Here is a 14,729-nt window from a genome sequence, read left to right on the forward strand (position 1 = left end):
ACAGAGAGCTTCCTTCCTCTTTTTGTGGAAGGTGCTCTGCTGTCATAGATGAACCTTACATCAGTCACTCACCAGTAGGAACTTGGCTTCTTTCTCATAGCATACGATTGTGCTGCTGTAACAATCAACAACCTGTATATATGCAACTTCATACACAGGCAAGGACTGTATATCTGTATAATAAGTTACCAGAAGTTAAAGTACTGGGTTCGAAAGATATACCCATTAATAATCTCCACAGATAATAATAATATGCCAAAATGCTCTTTGTAGAAGTTTTCTCAGTTTACATTCTACGAATCTTTTTCCATTCACTGAGCTCTATATTAGGTGGGCCCTTTTAATCTAAAATCTCGTATTTTCCAATTCTAGAAAACTTTCTCTTGATTATGTCCTGGAAATTTTCTTCTTCACCATTTTACTTGTTCTTTCTGGAATGCCTATACTAAAGTTTTTTGTTTTTTTTTTAAGTAAGCTCCATGCCCAGTGTGGAGCCCAATGTAGGGCTTGAACTCATACTTGAACTCAGTTCAAGAGACAGACACCTGGGGCGCCTGGGTGCCTCAGTTGGTTGAGCATCTGACTTTGGCTCAAGTCATGATCTCATGGCTCCTGGGTTTGAGCCCCACATGGAGACCTGCATCAAGCCCTGTATCAGGCTTACCTCTATTAGCACAGAGGCCACTTCAGATCCTCTGTCTCTCTCTCTCTCTCTCCCCCTCCCAGGCTCACACTCGCTCTCTCTCAAAAATAAACACTAAAAAAAGAGAGAGAGAGAAAGAGACTTAACTGACTGTGCCACCCAGGCACCCCTGAAGTATATATTTTATTCATAGTTTCCATCTTCTTTATTTCATTCACCTATTTCAGGTATGGCTCAACTTTGTCTTCCAACATTTATTTTTATTTGTTTCAGTTATATTTTATAACATCCAAGAGGTCTTTTTGATTTTGATTATTTTCAAAAGCATTTTGTACTAATTTATGGATGCAGTCTCTACCCTATTTCTTAGGGCAAAATTTTTTTTTTAAGATTTTATTTAATTTTAAGTAAGTTTTACACCCAGCATGGGGCTTGAACTCACAATCTCAGGATCAAGAGTCTCAGGCTCCACCAATTGAGCCAACCAGGCATCCCAAAAAATAACAGATCTTTCAATAATAACAACATAATTTTTAAAAAACAAGGAAGGAAAAAAAATACTAGCTTACCTTGGAGAACCATGTAGATTTGTGCCAGAGCTGGCAGTAGATGTAAGATTCTGCTCTATGCGCTGATAATTCCTTATCTGAGTAGGAACCGGAATGGGTGCTGTCTCACTGTGAGGTGACACAGTAGGCTGGCACTGCCTGCAACCATAATTTATTGAAAAAGAAAAAAAATCCAAGTAAGTCTGTTTTTCTTTCATTTGACACATTGGTGATATTTAGAGAAAATTCTAGAAGAGGTCAAATGATCATTTCTATGTGAATAAAAAATGACCGCAAAATATAAGGCAAAAAAAATCACATTAGTCATTTAAAAGACTCTCCAGGCATTCCGATGCTTATTGAGGACTAAGAATTGAAATAAGAACTGGAAAAACATTCCTCTACAACAACAGGGAAAGTCCGTAGGTTAGCAAAACTCAGTTTCATATGCTCACATTCTGCTATTCATTATTATGTGAGAGAAAAAAATATATCTAGGAAAATATGCTCGGTAAAAGAACAGGAAGTTCAAGAGCAAAGATGACCGGAATGTTTATGAAAGTTACGAATGCAGTAAACCTTCCCAAAGAACTTCTGACTTTTAAAAAGATTGCAAATAACACTATACAACTCTCAAAGCACATTACTGATCTGAGGTCCACACGGTGAGGTGTTAGTATTGGGTTTCTGTAATAGCCTCTTCCCTTGATTTTCATAAATTCAGAAACAGGATATCCTTGGATGACTTTCAATTCAATTTGCAACCGGTCTTGACACATCAGGGACAGTACTGAGCCTTTAAAGATGATTTATTTCATTCTTCTGCCCTCGTATAATTCCAAAAAAGCCACATGAATCTAATACTTTTTCTCAAATTACAATATTACAGCTATAAAGAGATTGTATACTTATCTAACAAACAATATAATATTCTTCAAAGTGTCACTTTAGAGCTTTATGAACCATGAGAGCATTGCCTATTTAAATAAAATCTCATCTGTAATAGAGATGTTAGTTGCCCTCTCCAATATCTAGTCACCCACTCTTTCTTACTAACAGAACTCAAACTTTACAGAAGATGGCAATTTGCTCAGTGAAATTATGACACATCCCAGACTCCTCCATAGCCATGAGTAGTCATATATCTTTCCTGGTCAATGAAATGTAAGTGGAAGTCTTATATCCACCCTTCCTCCTTCCTGGACTGTGGGTACACTTGCTGAAGCTTAAGCATCTACCTTTAAACTCTGAAGAACAGGCCAAAAGAACTGGAGACAACTTCCTTGAGCCACAGAAATGAGGGCAACAACTATTTGACTTCCCATCTTGCAAGAAAACGAAACTTTTAGTATTAACCATATGCTATAGACAGGACTGCTGTTTCTAGCTTTTTGTCTATAAGCTCACTCTATTTTCTCATTTAGGTAATTCCCATTAAGTATCATGTATTTATCCATCCATGCATCCATACTGAAGTATAGCTGACACATACCTTACGCTCGAGCGCAATGTTAAGTATCTTTCAAATACAATAATTTATGTTTTTAATATCTATATATCTGATTGTGAGTTTTACCTACAACCTGAAAATGAAACAAAATCAAACCAAAAACTTCTACTAGTGGAAACTAAACAGGTTTACAAGACTTCATTAACCAACTGTGGTTGCCTGTAACCCAGAGGTCGCATAGGCCTTCAAGCCTAAGTTCCTCAGGAAAACAGCCAGCACAGCCATCCAGGATCAGAATGTGAATGAAGCAATGTCATTTTTCTACTGTCTCAATTCAATGACTTAGTAAAGACTTAGTGAAATAAGCACATCTGGGAATTTCCTTTAACGTATACACTGTCAAGTTCTAATACTTTTTCACCAAAGGGAAATTAGAAGCTGAATAAAAGTACCCTGGGAAGTAAACTTAGCAACGTCATACATAATTCAAAGCATCTCTCTCAGGGAATCCCAAGGACTCCTCTCCCAGCATATGAGGAGTTGAACAGCCAGGACAGGTGTCCTGGAGATGTGGTGTCAGACAGTCTCTGGACAGAACCTTCAAGTAGATCTGCTCAGGCTACCAAGTCTTCCCTGAAGAAATTCCCAGAGCACCAGCTAGCTGAGGCCACTACAGCCACCTCTCTGTCTAGCTTTATAGTCCTATCAATATGTAACCATTAGCTGACTTCCTCAGACCCAAGAGGAGGAGAGGGACCGTCTAGGCAAGCCTGAGCCTCCAGCACGGCCCCTCCACCTCCACCTCCACCTCCACTAGGTAAAGCAGCTCAGAGGATTCTCTATGCGGAAAGTCATCTTTGACCTGCATGGAATACTAGAAATACTAGGCTGCCCAAAATACAATACACTTTTATTTTATTGAAATGAGTCAGTTTTGTGTAGGGGTCAGAAATTTTCCTGGAAAGACATACAGTTAAATATTTCAAAGTAATTTCAACAAAAGTGAGGTTCTAAGGAAGAATGAGACACACTGCTAACACTGCACAGACTGGCATAGGAGATCTCAGTTTGGGGATAGGGCGGTGCAAAGTTTTAACGGCTTTGCAAAGAGTTTGTCTTGTACCTGCATCAAACCATTTTATTTTTGCACACAACATAATTTTAATGTATTTTTAGTAATTTCTGTTTTCACATGCACTTAATATCTTGTGGTACACTGTACTTTTTTTCCCAACATACTCACTACCTCTCGCTGGTCCTGTTTCTACACTCCCTGCGCGGGCATTCCTGCCACAAATCCTGGGAAGTAGGTTGCAAGAACAGCTCCTATTTGGGACATGCTGTTCTCAAAGCAGAGGGAAATAGACTGATGACAGACCAGTAACTTTCAGAGCTATATGTAGTCCTGCTATTGCTATTTTTCTTTCTCCTTTAAGATCAGCATGTCCCAATTCTTGTACACAATGTAAGAGACAAACGTACCCAAAACCCCATAAAACTATGTTATAATTAGGAATAGGGGCACCGGGGTGGCTCAGTCAGTTAAGCATCTGACTTTGGCTGAGGTTATGATCTCGTGGCTCATGGGTTTGAGCCCTGCATTCGGCTCTGTGCTGACAGCTCAGAGCCTGAAGCCTGCTTCATATTCTGTGTCTTCCTCTCTTTCTATCCCTCTACCGCTCTTGCTCTGTCTCTCTCAAAAATAAATATTAAAAATTAAAAAAAAAGGAACATAAAAAGATGCCATTTGTGACATGGATAACATAAGTGGGGGTAGTGTATGCCCATACTGTCCATTAGGAGTAGAGTTTTTGCAGGCAATTGAAGTTTTCAGTTAAATGGGATTGTTGTAACTGTTAGGATATTTCACGTAGTCCCAGTAGTAATCACAAAGAATATATCTATAGAATACACACAATAGGAAACAGCAACTGAAGCAGGTCACTACAACAAGATCAACAAAAAACAAAGTAGCAAAAGAGGAAATGAGGGACCAAAAAGCCACAAGACATACATAAAAGTAACAAAATGACAGTAACCTATCTTCCCCTTTTAGGCTGAAAGTGAAAGGAGATTCCATGCAAATGGTAATCAGAAGACAAGCAGGAGCAGCTATACTGATAGCAAACAAAAGAGACTTTCAGTCAAACACTGTCACAAGAGACAAAAAAGGACACAGTGTATTGTGATTAAAGGGTCACTGAACCAGGATAATATAACAATTATAAATATTTATGCACCAAACATCAGCTCTCCCAAATAGATGGAGCAAATACTGACAGAATTGAAGGGAGAAACAGATAATTCCACAATAATAGCTGAACAGTTCAATGCCCCCACTTTCAATAATGGATACAACAACCAGATAAAAGATCAATAAAGAAGCAGGGCGTGAACAACACTCTAGACCAACTGGATCTTGTAGACATACACCAAGCACCCCTCCCACCAAGAGATGAACGTAAGTGCACATGAAATGCTCTCCAGGACAGACCACAATCACAAACCAAATCTCAAGAAATTGTAAAAGATTGTACAAAGTATGATTTCGAGCACCATGGATAAAAACTAGAACTCAACAGCAGAAAGAAAACTACAAAATCCACAAATACATAGAAACTAAACAACACACTCCTAAACACATAATAGGCCAAAGAATAAATCATGAAATAAATCAGAAAATAACTTGCAGACAATGAAAATGTAAACACAACACACCTAAACTTATGGAATACACTGAAAGTAGTGCTAAGATAAATGTTTATGGCTGTAAATGCTCACATTAAAAAAAATCCAATCAAAAACTTAATTTTACTCCTCAAATGAGAAAACGTACATACTACGGGGCACATGGGTGGCTCAGTTGGTTAAGTGTCCAACTTCAGCACAGGTCATGAAATCGCTGTCTGTAGTTTCGAGCCTTGCATTGGGCTCTGAGCTGTCAGCTCGGAGCCTGGAGCCTGCTTCGATTCTGTGTCTCCCTCTCTCTCTGCCCTTCCCCTGCTCATACTCTGTCTCTCTTCCTCTCTCTCTCTCAAAAATAAATATTACACAAATTAAAAGAAAAATACAAACTAAACCCAAAGCTAACAAAAGGATATAATAAAGATTAGAGCAGAGATAAACAAAATTGAGAAATAGAAAAAAAATCAAACAAGAGTTGGCATTTTTAAAAGATTAACTAAATTGATACTTAGCTAGGTTAACTAAGAGAAGACTCAAAATCAGAATGAAAGGAGCATGACAGGGGCGCCTGGGTGGCTTAGTTGGTTAAGCGTCCGACTTTCGCTTAGGTCATGATCTCATGGTTAGTGGGTTTGGGCTCCGCGTCGGGCTCTGTGCTGACTGCCAGCTCAGAGCCTGGAGCCTATTTCAGAGTGTATCTCCCTCTCTCCCTGACCCTTCCCTGCTCACGCTGTCTCTCTCTCTCTCTCCTAGAAATAAATAAAAAATATTAAAAAAAAAAAAAAAAAAGAAAGGAGCATGACGATTAATGCCACAGAAATAAAAAAGGATTATAAAGTGAACACTATGAATAAGTACTTGCCAACAAACTGGATAACCTGAAGAAATGGATAAATTTCTACACACACATAGGCTACCAAGACTTCATGATAAAGAACGAGAAAATCTGAACAGACTTATAACTAAGGAGATTTGATCAGTAATCAAAAAACTTCCAACAGAAAAAGCCTAAGACTTTCAATGATGAATTCTACCAAACTTTTTTTTAATGTTTTTTTATTTATTTCTGAGAGAGAGAGAGAGAGCGAGAGCGAGCAAGCAGGGGAGGGTCAGAGAGAGAAACACAGAATCTAAAACAGGCTCCAGGCTCCGAGCTGTCAGCACAGAGCCTGACGCGGGGCTCAAACCCACAAACCGTGAGATCATGACCTGAGCCAAAGTCGGACACTTAATCGACTGAGCCACCCAGGTGCCCCTACCAAACATTTAGAGTTAACATCAGGGGTGCATGGGTGGCTCATTCAGTTAAATGTGGACTTCGGCTCAGGTCATGATCTCACGGTTCATGAGTTTCAGCCTCTCATCGGGCTCTGTGCTGACAGCTCAGAGCCTGGAGCCTACAGCCTGCTTTGGATTTTGTGTCTCCCTCTCTCCCTGCCCCTCACCCACTTCTACATAGTCTCTGCCTCTCTCAAAAAATAAATAAAATAATAGTAAATTAAAACAAAACATCAACACTTCTCAAACTCTTCCAATTTATTAAAGAGGAGGAAACACTCCCAAACTCATTCCATGAGTTTAGCATTACCCTAATACCAAACCACACACAGATACTACAAAAACAAAAAAACTAAAGAACAATTTCCCCGATGAAATTTGATGTAAAAATCTATAACAAAATATTAGCAAACCAAATTCAACAACACATTAAAAGGATGATATACCATGAGCAAATGTGATTTATAACATTCCTACATCAATGAAATGAAGGACAAAAACCACAGGACCATGTCAGTCTATGCAGAAAAAGCACTTGACAAAATCCCAACATCCTTTCATGATAAAATGCATTCAACAGGGGCACCTGAATGGCTCAGATGGTCGAGTATCCGACTCTTTCAGCTCAGGTTATGATTGAGCCCCTTGGGCTCCACAGCAAGTGTGGAGCCTGCTTAAGATTCTCTCTCTCCCTCCCTCTACTCCTTTCCCCAGCTTGTGTGCTCTCTCTAGATAAAAACAATTTTAAAAAGAGCATTCCACAAACTAGGAATTGAAAAATTACTTCAACATAACAAACACCATATATAAAAGGCCCACAGCTAACACCATATTCAATGGTTAAAGACTGAAAGCCTTTTCTCTATGATCAGGAACAAGACAAAGGTGCCTGCTCTCACCACTTTCATTCAACACAGAACTCTTAGAGCAATTAGGCACAAAAAAAGAAATATAAGGCATTAACTTGAATGGAAAAAGGAAATTTATTTATTTATTTTTGTTCATGGAAACATGATCTTAAATGTAGAATATCCTAAAGATTTCACACACAAAAGGTCTTTAGAACTAATGCATTCAGCAGGGCACCTGGGTGGCATTTTCAACAGTATCAAAAAGAGTAAAGCACGTAGAAATAAATTTAACCAAGGAGGTGAAAGACTTGAAAACTACAAAGCACTGCTGAAAGAAATTTAAAAAGACATCTCATCCTTATTGACTAGAGAATTAATACTGTGAAGATGTCAATACCACCCAAAGTCATCTATATAGATCAATGCCACCCCTACCAAAATCTCAATGGCATTTTTTGCAGAAATAGAAAAATCTATCCTGAAATTCACATGTAATCTGCAGGGATCCTGAACAGTCAAAACAATTTAGAGAAAAGAAAAACAAAATTGGAGGTCTCATACTTCCTAATTTCAAAACATATTTCAGGAGCGCCCTGGGTGGCTCAGTCAGTTGAGCATCTGACTTCGGCTCAGGTCATGATCTTGAGGTTCATGAGTTCGATCCCCATGTTGGCCTCTGTGCTGACAGCTTGGAGCCTGGAGCCTGCTTCAGATTCTGTGTCTCCCTCTCTCTCTGCCCTTCCCCTGCTCATGCTCTGTCTCTCTCTCTCTTGCAAAAATAAATAAACATTAAAAATATATATATTTCAGGGCACCTGGATGGCTCAGTTGGTTAAGCATCTGACCTCTAATGAGGTCATGGTCTCAAAGTTCATGGGCCTGAGACCTGTGTCGGGGTCTGTGCTGACAGCTCAGAGCCTGGAGACTGCTTCAGATTCTGTGTCTCCCTGTCTCTGCCTCTCCCCTGCTCACACTCTGTCTCTCTCTCAAAAATAAACATTTAAAAAATAAAACATATTTCGGGGAGCCTGGGTGGCTTAGTCGGTTAAGCGTCCGACTTTCGCTTAGGTCATGATCTCGCAGTTCGTGGGTTCGAGCCCCGTGTCGGGCTCTGTGCTGACTGCCAGCTCGGAGCCTGGAGCCTGTTTCAGTCTGTGACTCCCTCTCTCTCTGACCCTCCCCTGCTCACACTGTCTCTCTCTCTCTCCTAGAAATAAATAAAAATATTTAAAAAAAAATATTTCAAATCTACAGTAATCAAACCAATGTGTTTGGCACAATGACAGACACACAGACCAACAGAATGGAACAGACAGGCCAGAAACAAACTCTAGCATATATGGACAAATGATCTTCACCAAGAATACCAACACCACTCAATGGGGAAAGGACAGTGTCTTCAGCAAATTGTTCTGTGAAAACTAGATACCCACATGCAAAGGAATGCAGTTGGACCCTTACCTTATACAATATACAAAACTTAACTCAAAGTGGATTAAAGATCTAAATATAAGACCCAAAACTACAAAACTCTGAAAGAAAACAGAAAAGAGCTTCGTGACACTGGATTAGGCAATGATTTCCTGAAAAGACATCAAAAACACAGACAAAAAACCCAAAATATAGAAAAATGAGACTACCTAAAATTCTATAACTTCTATGTTCAAAGGACTGGAAAGATAATCTTTGAATGGGCGGAAACATCTGTAAATCATATATCTGATAAAGGGTTAATATCTAAAATATATAAAGAACTCCTACAGCTCAACAACCAATGATATACAAATGGCCAACAAGTATATGAAAAGACACTCAAAACCACTACTCATGAACAGAACTGCAAATCAAAACCACATCACACCCCCCAAAAAAAAGAAGTAACAGGTGCTACTGAAGATGCAGGGAAAGCAGAACCCTGGGGCACTGGTGGTGGGAATGCAAAATGGCACACCCACTAAGGAAAACAGTATGGCAGCTCCTCAAGAAATTAAGGTCGAAGTACCATGTGATCCAGCAACCCCACTGTTGGGTACATATCCAAAATAACTGAAAGCAGGGTCTCAAACAGATATCTGCACACTCACATTTATAGCAGAAGTATCACAATAGCCAAGAGGTAGGAGACATCCAAATGTCCATTGAAAGAAGAGTGGATAAACAAAACATGGTATATATGTAAACTGAAATATGATTCAGCCTTAAAAAGGAAATTCTGACACATGCTACAACATGGATGAACCTTGAAGATATTATGATATTGAACCAAGCCAGTCACAAAAGACACGTATTGTATATTCTACTTTTTTGAGGTATCTAAAGTAGTCACATTCATAGAAACAGAAAGTAGAATGGCCTAGTGATGGGAGAACCGGGGAATGCTATGACGTAACGAGTGCTGAGTTTTAGTTTTGCAAGATGAAAAGGTTCTGGAGAAGAGCACAACATTGTGAATACACTTAACGCTACTAAACTGTAAGCTTAAATACGGCCAAAACGACAGATTTCTTGTGTTCTGTCACAATTTAAACTTTGTTTAAAAAAATGACACATTGTAAAACAAAATAAAATTTAAGAATCAAGAACATAGTCAAAGTTCCCTAACTTTCCTCACAACAATCAAAATATGAGCAATCTTTTCATTTAATACATATAAACATACCCTCCACACACCAAGAATTCATTCGAAGCGCGTCTGCCAGCAGTTCCCGTTGGCATATCATCTAAAGGAGAGAGACACAAATGCCGTCAGTTCTGCTCTACCATCTGCTTACAAGATGTAAATTGTTCCAACATGATTATTAGGAAAAATCTGAGCACAAAACAAATCGACCGTTTGCTTATGTTGCAGTTTCCTCCATGAGTTAAAGCAGGTAAAAACCAGGAGCACAAACACTGAAGATGGCGCACCAGCTGACTTCACAGGCTGCAGCTCTTCAATGCCCATTTCTAGAAACAATCAGGTCTTTTTGAGGTAAAGTGTCATACTTATTTCAGTGTTATGTATTTCTTCACCATTTAACATGCACAGAAAACTGTGCTAACGTTTTAATCATGTTCTTTTTAATATGTCACTCATCAATGTTTGGAGTGTTATGCCCCTAATTCCAATTTGCTCATAAACTCTGTGGTTTTTATTGAGCAATTTTTTCAGAGTGTGGTAGTTTTCAGGAACACGCATGTCGCATTCCAGCACAACTGACCGTAAACAGAGTCTAGTTCACTCCAGCGTTGGAGCCCCCCATCCTCCTGTGTAACGCTCTTCTGCCTTAAATGGGCTGTTGAGCAAGGTGGGGAGGCTGGGGCCTCTCAGACACAGCAGCGTATGCCACAGGCCATCTTCACCTCCTCCTACATCATCTATGTGTGGGAAGAGCTGAGCTCAGAAAGTAGGGGCCCCTCATTCCTCATCACTGGTATGTCCACTGTATCGCATCGTCTGTGTGATTTTTAAATGGCTGTAAACATGAGGCGAGGCGCCTGGGTGGCTCAGCAGGTTAAGCGTCCGACTCTTGATTTCGGCTCAGGTCATGATCTCATGGTTCATGAGTTCAAGCCCTGAGTCAGGCTCTGCACTGACAGTGAGGAGCCTGCCTGAGATTCTCTCACTCTTCACCCCCCTCCGTATCTCCTACTCCTACACATACTTTCTGCCAAAAGAAATAAACTTGAAACAAATAAATAAATGGCTGTAAAGGTATAATTAATGTGTTGATATGACACAGCAAAAATATCATTTTTAAAAAATAAAGTACACTGCTAACCTACACTCAAAAGGGAGGAAAGTGAACGCAAATATCCCTTGAATGGCCCTAAATAAGAATTGAGAAATGTATTTATGTTAGCACATCTCAAGTCCCTGCTCCCTTGAAGCTTACATTCTAGTAGTGAAAGAAGGTAATAGTGTCAGGCAATGGTAAGGAATATAAAGCAAAATAAATCAGGATAAGAGAATAATGAGAAGGAAGGAAGGAAGGTATCCAGTTTAAAGAAAATAGCTGCCAACATGGGAACAGGGCAGATGGGGTAGGCATAGAAGCTACATTTCACTAAGTGTACTTGGTTCTGTAGCTTTAAGTTTGGAGCCATACATAATCATGAAAGAAAATAAAAGAAAAAGAAAAAAATCCCTAGAAATCAAAAGTAAACCACAATAACATTTTATCATTCATAATCACGTATCAGTGTATCTGTATTATCACCAGAAGGGAATTCTTTCAAGTGACTTTAAAGCTCAGTAATGTGACTGAACATCCCTAATGGGATTACCCTAAGGACAAAAAGACCCATAGTGTTGTTCGCTTGTTTTTTTTTGTTTTTTTTTGTTTGTTTTTTTTTTTAAGTAGTCTTCATGCCCCAAATGTGGGGCTTGAACTCATGATCCTGAGACCAAGAGTCATATGCTCTACCAACTGAGCCAGCCAGGCACCTCCCATAAAAAGATTTTAATAATTATATTGTTATTTTGATATCATATTAGGGAGGGAGAGAAAAGAGCCTAAACTTACAAGGGCAAAAAGTCAGCAGCCACAAAAACTTAGAAGCTATAAAGTTGATAAACATTATTTGACTTAGGGGACCTAAGAAGACAGAATCCTTAGCCAGTAGAAGTTTCCCCCACATCGTATCAGGGAGTCTTCTCTGGGAGATGTGAGTGGCCCTCCCTCGTTCCAAGAAGGAAGCATTCCAAGGCAAGGCAAGGACTCAGGCATGTCATCTGTCCTTCAGACCCACCACTTACAAAGCTTTCAAACAACATTCTGATTTTCCATTCCTAATTATGAGTGCACAACCACCACCAAACACCCAAGGAAGGAGTCCAATCTGAAAACCAGACTCCCAAACAACCTGGGGAAGGTAAAAAAAAAAAAAAAAGAAAGAAAGAAAGAAAAGAAAAGAAATATTTTCTGGAGAAAGGTTAAAAGATGTATATATAATTAATGTCTTCAGATAAAACAAAATACTGCACCCTGAAATAAGAACAATTCTTAAAGGGAGAAGGGAAGCTTCTGAAAATTAAAATAAGAGAACATAAATGAAAAACTCAGTGAAAGAAAACATCAAGGAAATTTCCCTAAAATTAGAGCAATAAGGGAAAAAAATGTAAAGTCTGACAAAAGAGATAAAATCAGAGGAGTGTATTTAGGTATTTGTTTTAGATCATTACTTTTAAGTTGTGTACATGTTTTAAAGATCCTATAGGACTTCTGGCTCCTGGTCTCGCATGTAAGAAGCCTGGAAGTTGCCATTCCATCCCAACAACAACAACAAAGTTGAAACAGACTGAAATATCAACAGTTTTTCTTGGATCCGAAAGAGAGAGGAGGATGAAGAGCGAACTGATGCCCTGGGTGGGATTAGAGAGACAGACAAACACGGGGACTTGTGGCTTACGTGACAAGAGACTGACCCGCAGAATGCTTCAGAGAATGAGACCTGGGTAGAAAACCGTGGACCGGGACTGACAAGTTGCTAGAGGATCACTAACAGACATAACATAACTGAGACATAACATCTCCAGGAGGACCCATTCATAGGCTCATGAAATTGCCCGATTTACCTCCAGGAACTCAGAAGCTCACAGTAAATACCAGAGAAAAATCCTCTCCTGCTTCTGGTGAGATAATGGAAAAAAAAGACCATTTTTAAATAGGTCTGAGCATTCTGTTCTTAACAAGGCCTGCCCTCAGGGGAAACCACTTACTCAGAGCTAACCGACCTGGGGGCAGGGAGATGCCCAACCCCAATCCCCTACAGCCATTCTGTCCCACCTAAGGCAAGAGAAAGAAACTGGGAAACACTTGTGCCCACAGACCAGAGACCTAGGCTCACTAAAGGACTGAGATCTATCTAATCACGGGGCTACAGAACATTCTCCTCCTCCTCCTCCAGGCCTACTGCTTACTTACTCCCCTCCTACTTACTTAAAGGCCTCCTCACAGAGTTCCTTTTACCCAGGACATCCTATATGAGTATCAAGAAAAAGTCACAAGGCATACAGTCTGAAGAGACAGAGCAAGCATCAGAACCAGACTTTGCAGGGATGTTAGAATTATCAGGCTACAGGGGCACCTGGGTGGCTCAGTCAGTTAAGTGTCTGACTCTTGATTTTGGCTCAGGTCATGATCTCAACAGTTGGGATCGAGCCCCACATCGGGCTCTGCACTGATGGCATAAAGCCTGCTTAGGATCCTCTCTCTCCCTCTTTCTCTGACCCTCCCCCCTTATCTCTCTTTCTCTCTCTCTCAAAATAAATAAAAAACATTTTTAAATATCTTTAAAAAAAAAAAAAAGATCAGACTGGAAATTTAAAACTATGACTAAAATACTAAGGGTCCTAATGGAAAAGGTAGACAGCATGCAAAAACAGATACGCAGTATGAAAAGAAAGATGGACATGCTAACAAAGAAGCAAAAAGAAATGCCAGAGATTAAAAAGCACTGTGATGGAAATGAAGCGTGCCTTTGATAGGCTTATTAGTAGACTGGACAAGCTGAGGAAAGAAGCTCTGAGCTAGAGAACATATGGTCAGAATTCTCAAAAAACTGAAAAACAAATAGAACAAGAACAAAGACTTTTAAAAATCCACAGAATATCCAAGGTCCGTGGGAACTGCAATAGGCGTAACATGTAACATGATTACCAGACAGAGAAGAAAGAACAAAAGGAACAGAGGGAAATGTCTGAAACAACAATGACTCAGAATTTCCCTAAATGAATGTCAGATTCAGGAAGCTCAAAGAACTCCAAGCAGGATAAATGCCCCCAAACAACTACATGTAGGCATATCGTTTTCAAATTACAGAAAATCAAAAGTAAAGACAAAAGAATTCTGCAAGAAGCCAAAGAGAAAGAACACCATAAATATAAACAAAGGTAAGAATCACACTGACTTCTCAGTAATCCTGCAAGCAAGCAAGAAGAGTGAAGTGAAATACAGTACTGAGAGAGAAGTAAGCCACCAGCTTAGAATTTTGTATCCTGCAAAATTCTTCTTCAAAAGTGAAGGAAAAGGGTTCCTGGGTGGCTCAGTTGGTTGAATGTCCCACTTTTGATTCTGACTCAGGTCATGATCTCATGGTTCGTGGGATCGAGCCCCATGTCAGGCTCCAGCCTACTTGGGATTCTCTCTCTGTACCTCCCCAGCTCATGCTTGCTCTCTGTTTCTCAAAAAAAATAAATTAACTTAAAAAAAAAGTGAAAGAAAAATAAAGACTTTCTCAAATCTTTGCTGAGGGGATTTGCTGAGAAAATAATAGCAACAGTATATTCAGTT

The 14,729-nt window shown here is 39.6% G+C and overlaps 1 protein-coding gene across 3 annotated transcripts in view; it reads right to left on the bottom strand.

The window, feature by feature from the left end:
* The window catches only part of ULK2 (unc-51 like autophagy activating kinase 2), an 85,387-nt gene that overhangs the window by 27,331 nt on the left and 43,327 nt on the right, over nt 1–14,729 (bottom strand). For all 3 annotated transcript variants that reach the window (XM_039227314.1, XM_039227313.1, XM_039227312.1), the window contains exons 14-15: nt 10,115–10,175; nt 1,213–1,350 (exon numbers count right to left, since the gene is read on the bottom strand). In XM_039227314.1, the coding sequence (XP_039083245.1) occupies nt 1,213–1,350; nt 10,115–10,175 (199 nt within the window). The remainder of the gene's footprint in view (nt 1–1,212; nt 1,351–10,114; nt 10,176–14,729) is intronic.

The sequence above is a fragment of the Hyaena hyaena genome, unplaced genomic scaffold, assembly GCF_003009895.1.
Source record: "Hyaena hyaena isolate Hyena2069 unplaced genomic scaffold, ASM300989v1 scaffold_27, whole genome shotgun sequence".
Taxonomy (NCBI): domain Eukaryota; kingdom Metazoa; phylum Chordata; class Mammalia; order Carnivora; family Hyaenidae; genus Hyaena; species Hyaena hyaena.